This window comes from Gossypium raimondii, chromosome 6 (genome assembly GCF_025698545.1).
Source record: "Gossypium raimondii isolate GPD5lz chromosome 6, ASM2569854v1, whole genome shotgun sequence".
Lineage (NCBI taxonomy): Eukaryota > Viridiplantae > Streptophyta > Magnoliopsida > Malvales > Malvaceae > Gossypium > Gossypium raimondii.
The window spans coordinates 2,502,090-2,520,341 of record NC_068570.1 but is presented as its reverse complement, the minus strand read 5'-3'; the positions used below and the strand labels follow the sequence as shown (position 1 = coordinate 2,520,341).

The 18,252-nt window shown below is 30.0% G+C and overlaps 2 protein-coding genes across 3 annotated transcripts; one reads left to right on the top strand and one right to left on the bottom strand.

Annotated features, from left to right (window-relative positions):
• Window positions 1-4,321: 4,321 nt before the first annotated feature.
• On the top strand, window positions 4,322-8,142 carry LOC105772800 (amino acid permease 6). The gene is made up of 6 exons (XM_012594255.2): window positions 4,322-4,636; window positions 4,713-4,946; window positions 5,043-5,136; window positions 5,225-5,439; window positions 5,537-5,682; window positions 7,311-8,142. The coding sequence occupies exons 1-6, from the start codon at window positions 4,525-4,527 to the stop codon at window positions 7,968-7,970; spliced, it is 1,461 nt and encodes a 486-aa protein (XP_012449709.1). The 5' UTR covers window positions 4,322-4,524; the 3' UTR covers window positions 7,971-8,142.
• Window positions 8,143-8,852: 710 nt separating this feature from the next.
• Window positions 8,853-13,366, bottom strand: LOC105772799 (KH domain-containing protein HEN4). 2 transcript variants are annotated; one of them, XM_012594254.2, is made up of 9 exons: window positions 13,198-13,366; window positions 11,536-12,242; window positions 10,900-11,331; window positions 10,557-10,811; window positions 9,781-10,101; window positions 9,636-9,697; window positions 9,434-9,545; window positions 9,197-9,352; window positions 8,853-9,101 (listed from the first exon to the last, which is right to left on the bottom strand). In XM_012594254.2, exons 2-8 carry the CDS (start codon window positions 12,217-12,219, stop codon window positions 9,209-9,211), a joined length of 2,010 nt encoding a protein of 669 aa, XP_012449708.1. In that variant the 5' UTR covers window positions 12,220-12,242; window positions 13,198-13,366; the 3' UTR covers window positions 8,853-9,101; window positions 9,197-9,208. The 2 variants fall into 2 exon arrangements, with proteins under 2 accessions (XP_012449708.1, XP_052488714.1); XM_052632754.1 differs by having other exon boundaries at window positions 8,853-9,352.
• Window positions 13,367-18,252: the final 4,886 nt, after the last annotated feature.

The following is an 18,252-nucleotide window of genomic DNA, read 5'->3' as shown; positions in this document are numbered from 1 at the left end:
ATTCAAAACTTAAACAATCATTCACTTTTAATTTCGTTTCAAATACTACTCTGCTCTAAATAATTGAACTTAAGTGATTCCGTGAGCAAAAATGTTTAATTATGAATTTAGTCCCCAGTGATGTGGATTTTTCTTTTACCATCATTCTGTCATAACCCATCAAAATTGAAGTTATGTTCATCCGATAAAAATTTTATATATCAGTTGAATGTTTTAAGAGTTAAAAAATATATATTAGAAAAGTAGAAATTTTAAAATTTAACATAATAAAAGAATTAAAATCATAAATAAACCAAAAAAATAAGATACAATAAAATAAAGTTTAATATAACGAAAAAAACCTATAAAATAAGTTGATAATCAATTGAGATATTAATTGAAAACAACGTTGAATTGAACTTTTAATCGAAAATAAACAATCAACTAAGCTCTTGAAATTATGTTTCTGTTGAAGCCCTTGTCGTCATTTATTTTGAGCTGATTAGACCGATGATGCGGTAGCTAACATGAGAGCTAAGTTGGAAATCGTTGACTCAATTTTCTTTTATTTTTTTATTTTACATTCTGAATGAATTTGAACATATGAATGGTTTGTCTAGATTCAATATCAACAAGTATTTTTATTAAATTTCTATATTTTTTTTAACAATGTATGCCCAAAACATAATTGATTGCTTATTTTCAATTAAGGACTCAGTTGATTATCAAATTATTTTATAGCGACTTTTCATATATTAAACCCTAAAATAAAATAAGATAAAAACAGGGTCGTCCCTCACACGTGTGAACACAAAGAAATTAAAAAACAAAATGATGACCTTCTGTTTGAAAAATATTGTCGTAAGCCCCCAAAAAAACTCTTTTAAATTTAATTACATTGACTGTTAACATTAACCAATATGCGGCTACCGGTAACCCTTTTTTTTGGGATAATTATTTAAAGACCCCTGGTATTTTTTTAAATAATTTTATTATATATTTTAATTATATCTGTCTTCTTTTTACAAAATATCTAAAACTATCTATAGCCCCTCCCCAACTCATAAATAGGAGGATAATACGCTTCAGCACACTCAATTCCACGTCCTCCTATATTGACAATAATATTTATACAAATTAAGTTAAGACTCGATCGACAAAGACATATAAGTCAGAAGAAAGTATTACTAATTTCAAACGACATATAATACAAAATTCCACTAATTTCTTACTTCATAATATTTAATATTAATATTTTTGAATTTTAGTACAAATATTTTTCAACCTTGTTTGCTTGAAGTAAGTAAAATTGAAGTCGGTTTGAATCAAGTCAATAATAGCAGCCTGTCCTTTTTCTTATTAATTCATATATTTTATTTCAAAATATTGTCCTCTTGAAGAATATTTGCTTTCTTTTCGTTTTTATATTATTTATTTATTTATTTATTATTGAATCAATAATTCAACTGATTAAATTATATATGTGTGTTAAGTTTGACCATCAATCTGATTTTTATTAAGGGATAATATAATTTTGATCCTTGAACTTGATAATTAAATTTATTTTGGTACCTATACTATTTTTGTCCACATTGTCACTTGAATTTGACAATTAAGTCCATTTTATCTTCCAAACTTGAAAAGTTATAAATGTTTGATTATACTTCGTCACTTGAAATTTTAAAAATTTATATAATTTTTCAGGTGATGACATGGTACAATCTCAAAGTGTCACATTCGGTGTTTTCATCAGTTTGACCATTGGTTCTAACAATAAATACATAAATAATTAAAAATTCATAAAACTCTAAAAACATTAAGAATTAAAAAAAATCATTAAACTGATTCAACCTATTCAATTGCTGATTTTTGTCCCAATTTCAAATAGTTTTCGATTCAATCAATTCAATCCATCTATTTGGACCGTCATACAAGTTAATTTTTAGTCTAATTGATCCAATCGACTAATCCTATCAAGTTCTAGTAACACTAACCACACCATCAAATTTTGACAGAATCCAAATTCAAGGACTAGAATGAATGTAGTTACTATTCAAGGGTCAGAAATCTATATTATCCCTTTTATTGATTATAACATCTCACCAATAATCATAGCCTATGGTTTTAATTACTGTGTTTTGACCATAGGTTTATTAGATGGGGATGTCTCTTAAAGTCTCCTCCACTCTTTTGTTTTAAATTGATCAACACTTCATTGAAATGGAAATACCATATGTCATATAACCAAAGGTTGTCCAAATTCCCAACCATCATGGACAAATCTCTTGCCTCATCCTACTTTATTACTTACTACATTATTCAAATTCTCATTTAGTACACATTATCTTAAATTCAACCAAATCCCCAAACCTTAATCAATATTATTAAGGACTAGAGGTATAACTTTTTGAAAATTAAAATACAAAATTTATTTTGTTTTCAGAGAATAATAATCAGAAGTCAATAAAATTGTTTATCCTCATTAAAATCGCCCCTAAATACAGTCTGTTTGTCCTAAGATAAATTTTTGAAGGGACTAAAATTAAAGTACTGTAAACTTTTTATGATAGCCTCCCTAGCTTCCCCTAAATATGATACTTATATAGAGCCTTTATTACAATGGTTTGCGGTGGAGCTAAAAGGTTGCCAAATTCCATGGCTCGGTAGCATGCATTGGAAAAAAGAGGCTAACATTAATTAAAGTAATTGGATCCAATGAATATGAAAATAAATTAAAAGAAAAAGGCAATATCTTTCACTCCCTTCAACATTGGGACTAAGAGTAACAACAACAACAATATTGATAATAGTTTTATATGTTATTGTGCCCCATAGATCCATATATTATATACAAACGATGAGATTCAAATTGAAATTGTCATTATTGAGTTAGACTCAGCCTGTTTATTTTTATTATTGAAAAGAAGGTTCACACATAGTATTTGTTGTTCCAGCCTGTCTAATCCGAAGCCTCGGTTTTTACCAATATGCTAATGGGAGTTTCATTGGTAAATAGGGTTAGACTTTTAAACAAACAATAATTTTTTTCAATGTTATTTTCTTCATCTATAAAACTTAAACTCGATACTTTATTTAAAGGATATTAAACTTATTATCATATGATCCATGAAGTGGTGATATTCCGAAACTTTCTAGTCACAAGGGAATGTTTTTGATTAAACACAAAATGGGTTTAAAACAATGAATTATAAAACTTGCTATATTTATATAGATCACTTGGAAGGTGTAGGCTAAAAGGCTTAAAGGAAAAAACTTGATGAAAGCATATATCCATTAGAACCGTTCATTTCAGCACTTAAAGGCATAAAAGTTTTGAACTTTGCTTGCATCTGATACCCCTCATCAAATCATCCATCACATGTGGAGGGGTCGAAATCAAATTATTTTTTTCTTCCTAATTTCGTGCGTTATTCATTGTCTTTGTGGGTAAAGTTGGCAGTACTCTAAACCCAACATTTGCAAAAAAAAATAAAAAATAAAATTTGGTGTGTGTCACAATGGATGGTTACCATGTATTACAGATTTTCCACAAACTTTAAAGCGTGTGGTTCCATTAATGTTGGAAAAATAATATTGAATCGTCTGATTATAATACATTCACGATGTAGATGAAAAATCAACTTATAGAAAGAACACAATTATAAAGGAGTTTATATAAATAACAATTAAGGTTTTGGTTGAACGAATGATACAACTTACTTCGAAAAGTGAGGGTATTTTCGTCTTTTCTCAATTGAGTTCATACTTAATTGATCCGTGACTCCAACCCAGTTAGAAACAATTTACTTTGAAAAGTGAGGGTGTTTCCATCTTTATAAAATAACAAAAACACTCTCAAGAAAATACAGTTCACTTTAAAAAGTGAGAGTGTTCGTCCTTTTTTCAACTAAATTTATACTCGGTTAATATATAACACCAACTCAATAAAGGTTTTATAATAAGGATAGACACAACTCATTTTGAAAAATTGAGGGTATTTTCGTCTTTATAAAAAACAAAAAACTTTATAAAGAGAAAATATTTTTTTTATTTTTTAACTAAATTGATACCCAATTAAATCAAAACATTAATTTAATAAAAAAATTATAAATATATAAATATAATTTATTTTGAAAAATAAAAATATTTTATTTTATTTTATTTTATTTTCAATTGAATTGGTACTAATTTACTGAGAAAAAAATTTAGATAAATTTAAAAAACTAACTGGATTAAGGAATTTCTAAAAAATGAGGGACCCCAAAAACCATGACCATCAATTGTGCAAGATAAGAAACACTGCCAATAATTCCCATCCCCCAGTCACCAGTCTCCAACCAAGCCTATATATGCACACAGATCATGCCTATGGATGCTTATCATCTTCTTAAGAAGCCCTTCAGAAAAATAACCCAGTTTTTGTTTTCCATTTTCATTGTACATTTAACCCTTTCCTTCAACATATATATATATATATATATATAATATATATACACACTCTTCTCGTCATTATAAACAAACCCCAGCTTTAAGGCAGAGAGATATATGGCCAGAGAGATGCAAAAGAACACCATGTTCATTGAACAAAACACTGGCGACTATGAAAATGGTGACCCTCAAAAGAATTTGGATGATGATGGTCGAGAAAAAAGAACTGGTATATAAATTTTTCTTTTTCTTTTTTTTTATGTTCTTTATTTATTATTTTGATGTGACTTTTTTTGGGTTTGAAGGGACTTGGGTTACTGCAAGTGCTCATATTATCACAGCTGTGATTGGGTCTGGAGTATTATCACTGGCATGGGCGATTGCTCAGTTAGGTTGGGTGGTTGGACCGGCGGTTCTTATAGCTTTCTCCTTCATCACCTACTTCACTTCAACCCTTCTTGCTGATTGTTATAGAGCTCCTGATCCTGTTCATGGAAAAAGAAACTATACTTACATGGATGTTGTTAGAGCTTATTTAGGTACATATTATATCATCACCATTAATATTTACCTCTTTTAAGCTCAATTAAATCCCAAAATGAATCTGGGTTTTTTTTTTTGGTTTGTTTTTGAAGGAGGAAGAAAGGTTCAGCTTTGTGGATTAGCTCAATATGCAAATCTTCTTGGTGTAACCATTGGTTATACAATTACAGCATCAATTAGTATGGTGTAAGTAAAAAAATTTGAAAGTTTGAGAAAGTGTTTGAAAAAATTCCACAGTGACCATGATTTTTATATTTGTTTTTGTAAATTTCAGGGCTGTGAAAAGGTCAAATTGTTTCCACAAGCATGGTCATCACGTGAAGTGCCAAACATCAAACAATCCTTTCATGATCATCTTTGCTTGTATTCAAATTGTTCTTAGCCAAATCCCAAATTTTCACAAGCTTTCATGGCTTTCAATCCTTGCTGCTGTCATGTCTTTTACTTATGCTTCCATTGGTCTTGGACTCTCCATTGCTAAAGCTGCAAGTAAACAAACAAAACCAAACCTTTCATTCATTTAGTTTCATTATGTAAAATTTTCATGTTTATCTGATTGTTGTTTCCATGTGACATCAACATCAAGGTGGGGGAGAACATGTAAGGACAAGCTTAACTGGTGTACAAGTAGGGGTTGACGTGTCAGGCTCTGAAAAGGTTTGGAGAACATTCCAAGCTATTGGGGACATTGCCTTTGCTTATGCTTACTCCACCGTCCTCATTGAGATTCAGGCAAGTATAACTTATAACTCTATGCAACTAGTTATACGCATTCATAGTGCTGGTATGTAGGTGGCAATGTTCAAGCATATTGCTTTTAACACACGTATGTGTAGATATTTATTTATTTAGGTACAAGTAACAAGAAGTCGTAAAGTTAAATTGTATTTTAATTAATCTTTATAGCTTATATCACAGAACAAATTGATCATTTTTCTTAAAAGTTCTATCCGATTAAAAATTAGTATGATTGATAATATAACTAAATAATGAAGTATAAGAACTAGCTTTTAAGAGTAAAAATAGATAAATTTTTAATATAATTACCAATTTATTATTTAATTTAACATATAGAGATTAATTAATTCGTTTTCTGAATATATAATTTAGAATACAATTCAATTTTTAGTTTATTTATGTATATAATTAAGTTGATGATGCATGGACGTTGAAATGTGTGCCTGATAATGTCAAACGTCTGCACGAAATCACGGTGGTTGAAAAAAATAATAATTCGTGGAGGGGGGTCTCTCATTTTCCAGATTCTTATACATAAATTAAGACCCTATCAAAAAAATAATTGCTTGTTAGGTACTTGTATTGATTTTTATAATGTTTTTCATGTCTGTTTTGAAAACTTACAAACATCATGTGAAGTTATTATACGTGTAAGAATCTAAAAAGATTTTATATAATAATAAAACAAACTGAAATGAAAAGGAAAACTTGAAACCTTTCCTTTCGGTGATGGTCCTCTGTGGGGCCGTTTAAACTTTATAGTAGGAACTAGAAAATTGCAAGTTGTATTTTTCAGCTTCAATTTTCAGAAATGGAGGCCTAGGGATAATTATTATCATATTTATTTTGGTATAAAAAGTTTTTTATATATTTAATAAAGGGTAGGAATAAGTAGGTTTATAGAGATCCTATATATTAAGAGCCGGATTGTACTTTATCTCTTACTTAATAAATAAATAAATTAGTCATTATACGTAACATCTAAAAGCAAACAGGTCTTTCAGTTAAAAATTCTATACATTTTTACTGTTAAATGCTGGTGTGGTTGGTGGAGTAACCAAACAATGACACCTGACATGCCATGTGTACCTCATGTTGGTATGGAATGATTAATTCAAGCAAAATAGATAAATTTTTAGTAAAAGAAATGAATGAAATTTTTTACATGGAGGGACTAATTCAAGCAACGAAACAATAAAACACCATCACTTAATGGTATAATGGTCTAATATATGGAGATTAATTTATCTTGTTTTTGAATAAAAGAAACCAAAATACAGAAGTCTTTATAATACTTTTACGAATAAGAACAATGTAAAATGTAAAAAGAATCATTTCTTTTTGTTACTGCAGGGCTATATGAAGATTCCTATGGACCATCCATATATATGGTGGACCTTAAAAACTAGGACCACTGATTCCATTGGCTTTTTGTATGTAATCTTTCTTTTTGTGTTCTTTGTGAGTCATCAAAAATTATCATCAAACTATTAGAAAAAGATTGTGACATCCAAGCTACATGAAGTGTTTCAAATTCTTCTGTCCCATCTCGAAAAATGAAGGAACTACTTTTTCATATGCAGCCTCTCTAAAACTACTTTTTTTTCTTTTTGTAATTTCAGGATACAATCAAAGCGAGTCCACCAGAAAATAAGTCGATGAAGAGAGCGAGTGGTGTCGGTGTCACGACAACCACTTTATTCTATGTACTTTGTGGCATTGTTGGATACGCAGCATTCGGAAACGATGCACCAGGAAATTTCCTTACAGGGTTCGGTTTCTACGAACCCTTTTGGTTAATCGACTTCGCCAACGTCTGTATTGCTGTCCACCTTATTGGTGCATACCAAGTTTTTGCCCAACCGTTATTTGGGTTCGTCGAAAGCCTGTGCGCCAGACATTATCCCGACAACAAGTTCATAACCCGCGAACACGCTATGGATGTTCCGTTCTGCGGCGTTTACTATCTCAACTTCTTCAGATTAGTATGGAGGACAGCGTACGTTATAGTAACAGCTGTGCTAGCAATGATATTCCCTTTCTTCAACGATTTCTTGGGTTTGATCGGAGCTGGTTCGTTTTGGCCATTAACGGTTTACTTCCCGATCGAGATGCACATTGCGCAAGCGAAAATACCAAAGTATTCATTCAGGTGGGTATGTTTGAAAATACTAAGCTGGGTTTGCTTGATAATATCACTTATAGCAGCAGCTGGATCTGTTGAAGGACTAATTCAAAGCCTTAAGACATATAAGCCATTTCAGACTCGGAATGAGGAGTAATCCTTGTTTAAAGCTTAGGTTTATGAAATACTTAACATTGTTCAATAAGACAGAGCTTGCAGGAAATGTAATTTATTGTTGTCTTCACTTATGTATTCCATACGCAAATCTGCTTGTTGTAGTGTGGTTCCTTTTGAAAGAGAATAGAGTAACCAATTTTAATTTGATATAATTTGATCCGTTTATTTTTATAATATCATTAATTATTCCGAATATTGGCACGAGTTTTCACCATATTGAAATAAAGTTTTCTTTTTGACCGGAATAATTAACAGTAATTAACAGTGTTATCTATTTAAATTAACTATTAACATTATATGTATTAAATTATACCAAATTAAAATACAGAGACTAAATCCCAAATTTAAACATAATAAAAGGACCAAAACCATCATTTGATCTTTTAAAGCACCATTCAAAGTCAATTATGGAGGAAATGTTAAAATATATCATAAGTCCTTGTACTCTTCAAAACTGTATTTTGACTTGCATGTTTGTTTGCTAAGTAAAGAAAGTTCATTTAAGAACACAAATTAAACACACGATGGTGGCATCCTACAAACAAAGAGTTGCAAACATATCATTCCGATGTAATCAACAACACAAGCACACATTCAAGATTATTTCCTTAAAAAGGAACTTTGATAAATACAAGGATCAAAATGCACAAAATTCATAGTTTAAGTACTTTTTAACATCACAGGACAAAACAGTAATTTCCAATAACGGATTCAGACTCAATGGCCGATGATCAAATTAGCCATGCTTTGTGTTAGAGCAGTATCATTGGCAAACACACAACGATTAAAAATAGTTATCAAGGTAAAAATCAAAGTGCCAACTATTACGAATTCAAACAAAACAAGCAATAATGCTCGATGATGCACCGGAACGTTACTAAAATATATTATGCATTCACGGTATGTTAAATAAAAAATCGGGTTTCCTTTCTCAACTGTCAAAGAACATAAGTACAAACAGATCACCTAGTAAAATTCTTCATGTGAGATTGAAAAGGAATGTCATTTCCCTAAGCCAATTTTCAAATAAGATTCGGCATTCTCACAGAAAACAGTTAAATAGGAATCCCGGCAATGTCCAACCAGCATGATCAACGGATTATGCAATGAGCTTTTAGAACAAGGACCGGATATCAAATCAGTAATCACAACTTGTAGTAAGTGATGAAGTAGAATCAACCATCGAATATAACTGAAGATGATTACCTTATTATTAGTTCAAGTAGATTCGGTCTCACTCATCACAAATGCCTGTATTAAAGACTGAGCTGCATGCGTTTGTTCGGGTGTTCCAGATATTGTAATTGCAGTTTCAGTTGCTGCAGGCTTGGGTTCGGTAATTGTAATTTTCGCATCAGAAATCTGTGCATTGGTTTTAAAGATAAGCTCTCTTTTTTTGGCTGCATGTTAAGTAAAAACGAAGTACCGGATTCATTAACATACCTGACGTATCTGTTTTAAACATGCGCCATCTTCTCCGTAAATTATAGGAACAAGGGAACGAGGAACAACAACTTCAATAGTTGTGCTTGTGATAACAGCCGGTTGGCTTCCTCTACATATCCATAACAAAACAGAGATGTTGCCATTAGAGGACACGTTGTAAACTAATACATTACTAACAGAAAAAGTTATATTTGTTTACCCGCCAAAACCGGAAATTCTTCGGTGGGGTGGCCCAGAGAAATCTGGCATGCCTAAATATCCCTACAAACAAAAACAGAGAACGTAAAATAAATTAATATCTGAAATAAAATTGTCCCATAATTTCATTTTTCTATAAGCTTTACCTGAGGACCCCATGGTTTTCTTTCGGATATATGAGGAGGCATGCCTGGTCGATGAATATTGCGCATAAAAGGAGGATCATGGGGGTGAAAACCACCATGTGGAGGTGGTCCACCAAAAGCATCAAAATGATGAAAAGGACCTAATCCCGGAGGTGAAAATTCTCTCCTTCCCATAAACGAAGGGAATGGGGGTCCTTGGTCCATGAAACCGGGATTTGAAGGATGGTTAATAGAAGGAAACATATCACGAAAGAAATGATGTCGCAACCTAGATGTTATTTGCATAATAGCATCTCGAACAGTTTCATGATCACCATTAATCTACGATAACATAATAAAGAATCAAAGAGAGTAAAAGAACAGCTCCAAAATTTCCAATTTATAAATCTTAGGAGAAGGTATAAGTACCATAGAGGCCCTTGTACTAGGAGATAGATTGCATTTTGCCCCATTTACTAAAAAAAAGGCAAATTAGTCCCTGTACGTTATATCTAAAAGCAAATTGATCCTTTCTGTTAAAAATTTCATCGGTTTGTACTGTTATAGACCAGGTAGTAACACATGATGTGCCACATTTACCTCATTCTGACTTACAATGATTAGTTTTTAACAGTAGAAATTGATGAAAACTTTAACACAAGGATCTATTTGCTCTTTAATCTGACATATAGGGATTAATTTACCCATTTTTGAGCAGATGGGACAAAATGCAATCTGGCTCCTAGTATAAGGACCATTATGATACTTTTACCCTTAGGAGAAACACGGAAGCTAACCTGAACAACTTCTTCACCTTCGGAAGCACACTTTGGAACCTGATCCTTTCCCAATATTCGAATATGAGCCCCAGATGACTTCCTCATTTCAGCTATAATGGCGCCACCTTTGCCAAGGAGACAACCAATTTGATTCGATGATACAAGAAGCCTAACCATCATAGTCTTGTCCTTGCTATCAGGCATAGCCCTAAATAACCTACCGAGTACACGAAGAACTGCATCTTGTGCAGGTGATATCCTATCATCTGGGTGCTGAATTTATTAATTAATCATCAGTCCAATAAGAAAACCACAATGCTAATAACTTAAAATAATCATGCAATTGAAGACTAAATCATACCGCCGGACTAGATACGATAATTACGCGGTCCTCACAATCAGGAATAGCTTCCACAACTTTGATATCACAGCCTGTTTCTTGCTTAAGAGTCTTAATTATTGCTCCGCCCTTTCCAATGACAGCACCAACTTTGTCATCATGACACAATAACCGGAATGTTAGCATTTCCAGAGAAGACATCATTCTTCCAGGCATATGAGGGGGAAGAGGTGAATGATGCTCAACATCCCGAGGTCCTGCAGCAAAGGGTGCTCCCTGAGAACTTAAAGAATGGTTTGGTGGTGGGTGGACTTCAGGCCTAGGACCAAAAGAATGGGATGACTGTCCGGTTGTGTTGAGAGGGAATGAGTCATGATCCCGAGGTGGATTTTCTATTAGCTGTTGAGAAACAGATTGAAGAGCTTTCCGAACTGCATCAAACTCCCCAGTAATCTGTAGCAAAACCGCAGAGTATAAAGTCCAAGTAAAAGTCCGTAATAAGTTACCATGATACCTAATGTGCATATTTAATTATATGGTAGAACATAATATATTAGAAACAGCACTATAACAATGTTCAAGTCTCAAATAATTGCTCACAGACTGTGTTAGGTATTTGTTATTAATAAGCGAAATATAGAATAGAACCTAAGGTACCTGAACTAATTCATAGGAAGCTGAAGCACACGCGGGAAGTTTGTCTCTGGGAAGAATTCGAATTTGTGCCCCACTGTCGGCAGACATTTGCTTAATTACACTGCCACCTTTACCAAAAAGGCAGCCAACTTGACTGGAAAGAACAAGCAACCTTAAAACCGTTGTGAAAGACTTAACAGTTTCGGTTTCTTTATCAACTCCATCCGAATTTCGCTCTGTTTCAGCCATTCTTTCAAAAACAAGTAACAAAGCCTCCTGCACGCGGGAATTTTCGTTTACAGATTTTAAAGCCTTATCATTGTTGTTTTCATCATTTCCCTTTTCTTCATCACTCCGATTGGATGCATCAGCCTCGTCACCGCCATCCTCCTTTCCTTGCACCGTACCAACTTCAGTATCTTTATCAGAAGATCCGGAACCCATGATGGCAATTACTATCTCATCACAACCAGGGATAGCCTCCTCGATTTTGACATTTGCACCAGTTTCTTGAAGAATTTGTGATATTAAAGTGCCATCTTTGCCAATGACACTAGCAGATTTAGCTTCAGGACATAGTACACGGAAAACAATACCACCGGATAAAATTTTAGATTGGTCTGACTTTTGCAACTTTCTTTTCCCATTCAGCTCTGAAGGGTTCCTATCATGTGGTCTCTTAGAAGGCGTCAATGGAGCAGACATTGTTGAGGGGTTAATTCAACTACCTATTTCATTCAAATACCAATAAGAATTCGACAAAACAAAAACATGATCAAAGTTACCAAAACACCCATGTCTAGAATATCTCAAAATCATCAATTCCTCATTGTAGGTCCACAGCGGCAACAAAAACGTGATGGGAAAATGCCACGGGTCTGTTTTCTTTTCCCATTACTCGAATAAAATAACAATAACATCACCTAATCCCAAAGTTTACCTTAAAAGAGAAAATCAAATGCATAAAAAGGAAAACGAACCAGCAATCTCAAAATTTTTCCACATAAAGAAACGAAATCAAATATTTATAATCTTAAAGCCCAAATTTAATGTGCAGAAAAAAGAATTAAAACTTTAAGTTGCCCAAAATGTAGTAAAAGATCAACAAACAATTATCACTTCTGATTTGAGAATACAACTTATCATGTGCTTATTATGCTTTCTCCTATAGCTCAACTATCTTTCTTCGACATTGCTTCCTTCCGGTTCTTTTTAATGCTAACAATCAATCTAGCTGACATAGTTTGGTATAAGGGTAAATAATTTAAGCTGAAAATTAAAGTTACAAAGCTTGAGTCTTGACTCTTGAGAACTAGGATCAATCCCATTCTGACCCTTAACAATTACCCATTTTTCTAAACACTTAAATCACATGTAAATTAGTATGAATCTCCAACACCTACATCAATGGCAGAAAAAAAAGTTCATCGCTTTCTAATCCATGAATTACACTCCTATTCTAGGGCTAAATAGTTAACTCCAGTGAAGTTGAAGAACCTTTAAATAACTGGGAATTCAAGCTTTTGAGACACTTTAACACTGAATTCAAAACTTAAAATCCATGTATATCTCATTCAAAGAATTAACCAAAGAAATAATCTTTAACAATGACTTCAATATAACATTAAATATTAAAAAGCACAAAATGATGCATTAAGTGATTGAAGAACGAAAAGAACTCACCGATTAATCAAGAAGCAAAAACCCAAAACCCAAAATTGATTTACTGACAGCTTCGAGGACAAGTAGGATTGAGTATAGAAGAGATTGAAAAAAAAAACAGTTTCTTTTGAATTTTTAGGGACTAGGTTTCTATTGTATGGTTTCACGAACCGTGTTCGAGCGGTTTATTCCGGGTTATGGGGCTTTTTTCGTTTTTTTATTAAAGGGTGAGACCCAGCCCATAAAATGAATATGCCCATTTTCTTGTAAGTTTAAATGTAATTTTACTTATTTAAATCCAACTTCCAAAATTAATGGAAAATAATTAAATATTAAATTTGTTGATTTCTTTTTATATTGAGGATCAATTTTATAGAAGGTATAATTATTAGGAGGACTAAATTTATTATTAAGTTAATAAAAAAACCCGTATTAGCTTTTCATCACTCGTTTAACAACAACTAAAAAAGGGAGTGATTAAAATATTTAATTTCGAAAATTTTAGTGATTAAATTAAAACTAACAGTTGAGTGATCAAAGACATAATTGAGGGACCATTGTTGTAGTTTACTAAAAAAAACTGAAAAGGCACTCGATAGATTCTATTGACAGCAATTGAAAAATCCTCAAATTAGATCCTCTCATAAGTTTCTTCTGGATAACCTTAGTTGCCTCAAGACTATCAGTCTAAATTAAATATGTAGTCATAGCCTCGATCAACTAAAATAACCATTCAAAATGTCCCAAAGTTCATGCTCCAACACTGAATAGCTACCCAAGATTTCACTGACCTCGAGAACTTACAACCTTCATCACCACACTTGTTCCTTTTGGTCTTCCTTTTCTGTCATCTTGCAACATCTTGTTGTACAGGTTTTCAAGATTTCCTCATCTTATTCAATAGAAGTTTTTGCCCTTGAAATAATTTTTTTTTTTTTATAATTTCACAACTATAGATAGATATACTACAATTGTTAGAAAGACAAAGTTAAATTTAGCTCCTAACTTTTACCTGTTTTATCATTTTAACCCTTTTTTTTTTACATTTTGGCCCTAAATTTTCAATTTTTAGTCAAATTATCTTTTTAAATGAAAATTTGATTAGATCACTAAAATTTTAACAGCATATATATGGAAACTTACGTGTCAATTCATGCGTACTTCATAAAATCATTAAAAAATATCTAAGTTAATAATGAAGTAAAAATAGACCGTTACACAGGCTGTCATCTCAATATCATTAAAAATTTATTATTTCAGATAGCTTTAACTTCCCAAAAAGGCAATTGAAATGAATTTTAAAGGTCGAGGGCCAAAGTGGTAAAAAAAAACATGATGAAAGCAAAATAGGGATCAAATTCATCATTATGTCTTTTTTTAATTATATATATTTAGGTTAAAATATATTTCAAGTCATTGTATTTTTATATTTGGAACGTAATCCTTCTATTTTATTTTCAGAATTCAATTTATTTTACTTTTTAAAATTTTAAATTTAAATTCTACTTGTTTACTTATTTAATAATCATATAAAATATAATATTTGTAATAAACTTGAATTTAACTATAAATTGTAAATATATATATAATAACTTGAATTATATTTTAACCATATAATAACATGTGTTTTTTTCCTTTATTTCTCTCTTTTATTTTATATATATATAAGAAACATTACATCAATTATTTCCATCTCAGTTCTCACAAACAAACAAATAATAAGGAAATTACTTGGAAACTGCTTAGATGCAACTCTCTACTCTCTTTTTTTTATATATATACTAATTTAATTGTGCATAATACATTAAATTTTAATCATAAAAATTGGGCAACAATCTTATGTATTTATTATATATTTATAAATCATGGTTTGAGAATAAACATTTTAATATATTAGAAAATGACCAAAATTGATTCCATAAGTCCCTCCCATTTAGTGGCAACTTGGGTTTGAAATTTGGTTGTATCTCAAATTTAAATATAAACATAGAAAATAATACATATACCATATTAATACTAAATTATGGGACATTCATGATGCCGGTGAAAAACACCCTTATAATAATACAATTTACTTTGTATGTAAAAGGGTATTTTAGTAATTCTCAATTGAATTAGTGTCTGGTTCACTTATGACTGTATCTGTTCATGGGCCGAGTCACCCATCTAGGCCCGAAGACCTACTCAAAATTTGAGAGGATTTGGACAAAAATATTAGGCTCGAAAAATGGACTTGGGCAAAAAAAATTAGGCTTGTTTAAAATATGGGTCGAGCTCGAGCTTGAACATTCAAGACCCAAGCCCGACTTAGCCTAGCTCGTTTTAAGTTTATAATATTTATATTATGTTTTTTTATATATTATAAAAATTACAACGTATTAAAAAAATAAGCCTATATTAAATATATAATAAATACTACTGTAATGTAAACATTAAAATAATGTTAAGATAACTATATAAAAATTTTAATAAATAAAAAATGTACAAAATCATTAAATATTAGTATAAAATAATATATATATTAATTTTTTTTAAATAATATGAGGGGACCTAAGATGAGTTTGGGTTTGTCTTTTACAAATATGGAAGAATTTGGGTAAAATTTTAGGCTAAAATTTCAGGTCGAGCCGGGCTTGGGCAAGCATAACGTATGTTAATATTATGCTTAGGCCCAGTTTAGCCCATTAATACCTCTACTTGTGACATCAACTCAATTGTCGACTTAATAAAAAATTTATAATTGATTCTTATTGGTTTTACATAAATATGTAAATAGACGAAAATACCCTTATAATAACACAACTTACTTTGTATGTAAAAAGATATTTTAATCCTTTTTAATTAAATTAGTACCCGATTAACTCGTGACATCAACTCAATTAACGACATAATATACAAAATAGTAAAACAGTAATTCACCTACATAAAATATAGAATAAGTCACATATATGGAGTAAGATATTTATTAATGATTGAATCATGTGGAAAAGACAACTAAGGTGAAATTACTTAGAATATGTGTCTCATATTTTCCAAAAATAATAATTAAAAAAAAGTAAGGTGAAAAGAAGTTTAATGTGGTCCAATTTTTCCACTTATTTTTGTATTATATGATGATGTATTTTAGTAAACGTGACCTTTTATAATGCTAAAACAACCATCCCATCATTTTCAAAGGTTTTGCCTCATCTTACTTGGAAATTGATTGAAACAATCAAATATTATTTGCTATTTTGGGTCCAAATCTCCTATTCTTTTATTGCAATTCAACCCTTATTGATGGTTTTTCTTCTCTAAAATGATTATTTTAAATATATATATATATATATATATATAAAATTAGACAGATTACATAATATTGAAAGCGAAGTATCATTAATTACATTAGTTTATAGCACACTCACGATAGGGTTGAAATAGTAAAATAAAATTATTTAAAATATAATGTCTTGAGTTCAAATACGAGTTTAAAAATGAATGAAAATATTATTTATTATATTATTATTTTGAAATTAAAATAATATTTTACTTTTATTATTAAATTTTAAATTTTCAGAATATATTATTAAATTTAAAATTACATTTATATCCATTTTAAATTAGAGTTTCACTATAACACTTTTACCATCATAACAAAATTATGCTTTTACCCATATTTCAATAATATAAAATTATGACTTACTACTATAAAATAAATGTATTAACATTTAATTATTATTTTATTCCATTTAGTAACTAAAAATAAAAATGTTGTTATTTTATTCAATTTTATAATTATAATTTAATATTTTTATTATTAAGTAACTTAATATATTTTAATTATACTCAACATTAAATAATATTACTTTATATTAATTACATAAAATAAATATATTATTTAATAACTAAATAAAATATTTAACATTAAATATGTGTAAATTTATATATTTTAAAATAGTAAAACTACAATTTCATTATTTTAATATTCTATTTTTATAATTTTAAAATATTAAACTAAATTTTCATATTTTTAAAGAAATTAAAATATATTTTAAATTTACTAATTTAAAATTTTATAAATTATAAATGAGTCCCAAACTACCAACAAAGTTGACAAAAATATATAAATAAAAAAGTATTCATTCCACATCATCAATCATATGATCCCACCCCAAAACTGCATCCACCTTTGTTAATAAATACTATAAAAAATATTACTTTTATCATATTTGTAAAAGGCTTCCATGTCTAATGCTTATCCAATTGGCAATAGGTGTATACCATCTTGATCCTTCAAACCCACAAACATTAAAATATATTTATAGATTGAATCGGATCGATTTAATTTTTTCGAGTCAACTTAACTTAACTCATAAACTCATTTTATTATTTAAAATTAATAACATATCAAATTATATTTTTATTAATATTTGTAGATTTTATAATTAAATTTTAATTTATTATTTACATTAAATACGGGTCAAATTAAATAAATCTAAAATATACAAATTATTGTTTAAATCCGATGTTAAATTTAAATTGAGCCAAATAAATTACTCAACTCATAGGCAAATCTAATCAATGTTATAAAAATAAGTTTGCTGACTCCTCATTAGGTTGATTTATATGCATTATTTTCATTTATTATCAAAGCCAGTTCTATCAATTTTCAACTAGCTTTTATATGATATATATATATATATATATATATATATATATTTGTGATTTTAAGTTTTAATATAGCTTTCACATTATGGTATTCTAGAAGTTCTATCATACGCATATGTGTGTAGAAATTATAGATGTAGAATACAAGTTTGTGTTTAAAATAATATATAATAAATAATTAAATGTAAGGTTTGAATTAATAATAATAACGCATATGCAATATGTATGAAATTAAAATAAAAAGCAGTCTAACTTGTGAGTAAAAGAAAATTGAAATAGATAAATAAATCATTTTTAAAATATTAAATGCACTCAAATTGTTTATCATTGTATTACTATTTTTCTATAGGACATCAAAAAGAGATCAAGTTAAAATTTAATATTAAAAATATTTTAAAAAAATTTAAATATTGAGTTGACTTGCGACAC

Bases quoted from the DNA above. Each gene is read 5' to 3' on its own strand.
- LOC105772799 (XM_052632754.1), bottom strand. From the start codon at position 12,219: ATGTCTGCTCCATTGACGCCTTCTAAGAGACCACATGATAGGAACCCT. The intron at 10,812-10,899 runs GTATGATTTAGT...TAATAAATTCAG, and splicing joins TTATCGTATCTAGTCCGGCG to CACCCAGATGATAGGATATC. The intron at 10,102-10,556 runs GTTAGCTTCCGT...ATGTTATCGTAG, and splicing joins AAGGTGAAGAAGTTGTTCAG to ATTAATGGTGATCATGAAAC.
- LOC105772800 (XM_012594255.2), top strand. From the start codon at position 4,525: ATGGCCAGAGAGATGCAAAAGAACACCATGTTCATTGAACAAAACACT. The intron at 4,637-4,712 runs GTATATAAATTT...TTGGGTTTGAAG, and splicing joins TGGTCGAGAAAAAAGAACTG to GGACTTGGGTTACTGCAAGT. The intron at 5,137-5,224 runs GTAAGTAAAAAA...TGTAAATTTCAG, and splicing joins ACAGCATCAATTAGTATGGT to GGCTGTGAAAAGGTCAAATT.